Source organism: Triticum dicoccoides, chromosome 2A (genome assembly GCF_002162155.2).
Source record: "Triticum dicoccoides isolate Atlit2015 ecotype Zavitan chromosome 2A, WEW_v2.0, whole genome shotgun sequence".
Classification (NCBI taxonomy): domain Eukaryota; kingdom Viridiplantae; phylum Streptophyta; class Magnoliopsida; order Poales; family Poaceae; genus Triticum; species Triticum dicoccoides.
The window spans coordinates 513,772,859-513,776,888 of record NC_041382.1 but is presented as its reverse complement, the minus strand read 5'-3'; the positions used below and the strand labels follow the sequence as shown (position 1 = coordinate 513,776,888).

The 4,030-nt window shown below is 45.8% G+C and overlaps 1 protein-coding gene across 2 annotated transcripts; it reads right to left on the bottom strand.

Moving 5' to 3' along the window:
- Window positions 1-705: 705 nt before the first annotated feature.
- On the bottom strand, window positions 706-3,348 carry LOC119355104 (60S ribosomal protein L5-1). 2 transcript variants are annotated; one of them, XM_037621889.1, is made up of 9 exons: window positions 3,181-3,348; window positions 3,001-3,070; window positions 2,818-2,909; window positions 2,561-2,687; window positions 2,393-2,472; window positions 2,187-2,303; window positions 1,565-1,699; window positions 1,106-1,275; window positions 706-1,024 (listed from the first exon to the last, which is right to left on the bottom strand). In XM_037621889.1, exons 1-9 carry the CDS (start codon window positions 3,181-3,183, stop codon window positions 907-909), a joined length of 912 nt encoding a protein of 303 aa, XP_037477786.1. In that variant the 5' UTR covers window positions 3,184-3,348; the 3' UTR covers window positions 706-906. The 2 variants fall into 2 exon arrangements, with proteins under 2 accessions (XP_037477786.1, XP_037477787.1); XM_037621890.1 differs by having other exon boundaries at window positions 706-1,018.
- Window positions 3,349-4,030: the final 682 nt, after the last annotated feature.

The window sequence follows — 4,030 nt, the reverse complement described above, 5'->3', positions numbered from 1 at the left end:
TAAAGCCCATTTAAGATGCCTACCACATACTACTCCCTCCGTCACATTTTACAAGTCCTACGCGTATACCTAGGTTGCCAATTTTATCACCCTAATATAAACTATATAACACAAAAATTATACCTTTTAAAAATAGAACATCTGAAGTTTATATTGGTATATTTTTTGTAATATATGACTTGTATTAGGTTGGTCAAATTGACAACCTAGAGGTACACGCATGCCCTGTAAACTGAGAGAGAGGGAGTACACATATTCATCAAATTAACTCACCGTATCATTTTGGTATTCATTAATTCGCTATGTTAAGTGCTAATCTCATACTCGGAGTACAGGGAGTAGCATGCATGGCTGCCCAATATTCAACCTTGCGTGGCATCATGTCCCAAAAATCGTTGAGTAAACTTTAATGATCATGCTAGGCTTAATTTTCATATTGTGGACGTGAGTCAACGCCGTGCAACCTGCATCCTTTTGCTCCTTGGTCTTTAGCCCTAAAAATCAGCCCTCTGGACTAATGCCGGGGGGTACACCCACTGATCCCAACCACAGCTGAAACTGGGCAATAGTCAACTAGTGACGGACATCTACAGTTTAAACGAGGCATGTTTCAACATAAACAAGCCAACAACCGCATATAAATGAAAAGAGAAAACATTTAGCAGAACATCACATCCACGGCAAATATCAACCAACAGAGATCCAGATCAACAAAGTCTGAAGCAACATCAAAATGCCAGCACCTTGTATAATGTAAGATAATCCAGAACTCCAGCATGGTACTCAAAACCAAGGGCAGGTACAATGCGCATATATGTCTCTCTCGCGATACTACTCTTTAATGCATGGAGCAAGTACATTTGGAAGCATGAAGACAGCACTAAAGGGGCCTACGGTCGATTACACTCATTCGTCGTCGTCCTCATCGACATCAGCACCAGCAGATGAGTTGAGGGCGTTGAGCCGCTCCACGAGACTGGCCTTCCTCTGCTCATAGGTCAGCTTCTTGGGATTGTACCTGCAGCTAACAGTCACGTTAACTTGCAATCCAACCAAAGTGCTGAAATCAGTTGTCTGACTTTAATAAACAGCAGGATATATCTACCTCTTGTGCGTCTTTGGAGGTTCCTTGGTTGACTTTGCCATGGTAGGATCAGCACGAATGGCAGCATGAACCTTCTTGTACAGTGCTTCCATGTTATCAGCCTCAATCCCCTTCTTGATGTACTCACTGAAGTGAGATTGGTACTTCTCAGGTTCCTCATCAGCCAGTGACTGAAATAAGGGTAGGGCAGAAGTTAAAACGAGATTCAGTAAGCTGCTTCAGAAATAACAACATACTCCCTCCACCCCATAATATAAGAACGTTTTTTAAGCTAAAACATTTTGAAAAACATTCTTATATTATGAGACGGAGGGAGTAGTACACTGCTTTAGGATACTTTATATGGATGAATCAGGCCCCAGATATCATTCAGAAACAATTCATGTATACAACAAGGATAACACTAGGGAATGAAAAAATTGCATTATAATACCACGAGGGCTAATGGATCCAACTCACCTTCATGTAGTCAGCAACATGGCCTCCATAGATGTATTTGCGGTGAATCTCAGCGTCCAGCTGCTTCTCATCCTTCTTGAAGCCAGCAAATCTCTTGTCACTGTGCGGAATATCAAGACCACCATCCAAAGCTCCCTGAAGCAGCAAACAGAATCACACAACTGTTATGCAGTAATCAGAGTTGCACCAAGTATTGAAGTGTTCAAAAAGGGTTTTGTATTAACAAGTGGCAGTTAAAAAAAAGGTGTTAATATCCTGAGGACAAAACAGTACAACCTCTGTAACTTTAATATAAGGTGTTTCTTGACACTGTCATGGACTCTAAAAACGTCTTATAAAAAGTTACAGAGGGAGTAATATTTTAGTATGGACATATAATGGGTCACCCTATACCTGGGCATAGATTAATCAGGCCGTAAGAATAATCGTTCCGCAAAGTTAAATAGCATATAGTTATGTTGTAGATCACGTAGGAACTTGACCAAATAAAATGAACTAAACCTGACACAAATTGTATGCCTGAGACATTCAAGTCAAAAACATGTGTACTGGCAAAACTAAGTGCAACCAACCATTCATAATTTCTTGCAGTTATACAATCACATCATAAAAGATGACATACCTTAAGGGCACCAAACACACGGTTTCCAGTAGTAGTCCTAATAAGGCCGACATCCAAGAGCGCACGGAAAGGCCTCCTCTCATCTGCCGGCTCAACAGAGAAGTCCTCCCCAGTGGCCTGGAGTCATAAGCAGAATTACAAGTATTTAATAAACGCAGCATCAGAAAAAGTTCGTATGAAAATAAGCATTTCAAAGCAAATTATACCTCAACATTGCCCTCATATTCCTGATCCAAATCACGGCACTTGAGCACACGACGGGCCAAAAGCAGACCAGTGCAGTACGCTACATGACGGATTAAATCAGTTGAACTGAATAAATTGGGCCGCATGCATCAAGATAAAAGTTATGCATTTTGAGTTGAAAAATCTACCTGCGGCATAGTTGGTAAGGCCAACTTCAAGACCATACCGAGGAAGCTCATGGGAATAGGCAGCAGCCATCACGATATCACCAGCGATGGTGGCATACACAATTTGGGCAGTGACATCTTTGTTGGTCTAAGGTACTATTGTTAAGAGATACAATATCCATCTACTAGTACTAAAAACTATGGCCATAGATAATCACAATGGAGATGAATAGACGATTAACCAGTGCAAAACGTGGCAATGAACAACTCAAGGATACAAATCGCACAACAAACCGGTACTTGGGCGTGTTGTACTTGTTCTTGTCTTGGTTAGTGAGCCTGAGCCTGGCCCTGTAATCGGTCTTCCCCTCTGCAAAACAAGCGCAAACGAAAGGCAGCCCATCAGTGACACTATCGACTAAGCCAAGTACAGAATCGTCGAGGGATGGGGCTCAACGTACGTCTCCTTCTCTTGAACTTCACTTGGAACCGCTTGGAGTACGCCCTGGTCTTCTGGTTCTTCACAAACACCTGAAAATCCATCCAAAAATGCACATGAATACACCATGGACTCGAATCAATCAGAAAAGAAGCTGCTGGTTATAAACAGCATTAAGATCCAAAGAGCTTCCGGATCTTACCATCTCGCTCGCCTGCTGCTGCGGCGGCGGCGGCGGCGGCGGTTTTTCTTGGGGAGGGAGAGGAGTGGAGAAGTGGGAGAGGGGAGGGTTTAGAACGGCGTCGGGGCAGAGACCCCTGCTGGACTTGGGGGTTGCAGCTAGGGTTTGCTGCGGGACATGGGTGACGGACTGGGCCTTGGGCCTTGGGAAGTACTAGATGCGTGGACAGGCTTTTTTTGTCGAAAGAGACCCTCTGCCCATTGGAATTGCCAAAAAAGACCCTCTCCAAATGAAATTGACAAAAGGACCTCCTTGATTGTGGTGGCAGGCGCGGCAGGCGACACGTGGCACCTACCGTCACGCCAGGAGACGGTGGGCCCTGTCGCCACGCCTGTACGCGGCCACCCTGTGTAAAACGTGTTACCTACAACGCCGGGAGCTGGGACGGAACGGGCCAGGCCAGGTGGGCCCTGCCGCCACCGTACGAGGCGGCCAGCATTGCGGCTGCCACTCCCGGGCCGACAGCTCCTGCTGTGCTCGGGTCGAGGCATGGGCCAGACCGCCACCGCAGGAGGCGGCACCACTGTAATTGTTGCACGCGCACAACAGCGCCCTTGTTGCGGGCGACGCTGATTCCCACGCACAAACGACAATGATTTTCACGGAAGGGGATCTAATGCTGTGAATTTTGGACGCCTTGTGCCGACACTCGGCGGTGCTCCTCTGCACTATTCGCTTTGGCGGGAATCACTCACTCCGTTGGCTTTTGCTTCAGCGGACGCGACCGCATCAGTCACTCAGCTCTGCTTTTGCTTCAAGTGACGCGACCGCATTAATCACTCAGCGCTGCATTTGCTTCGGTCTATTGCTG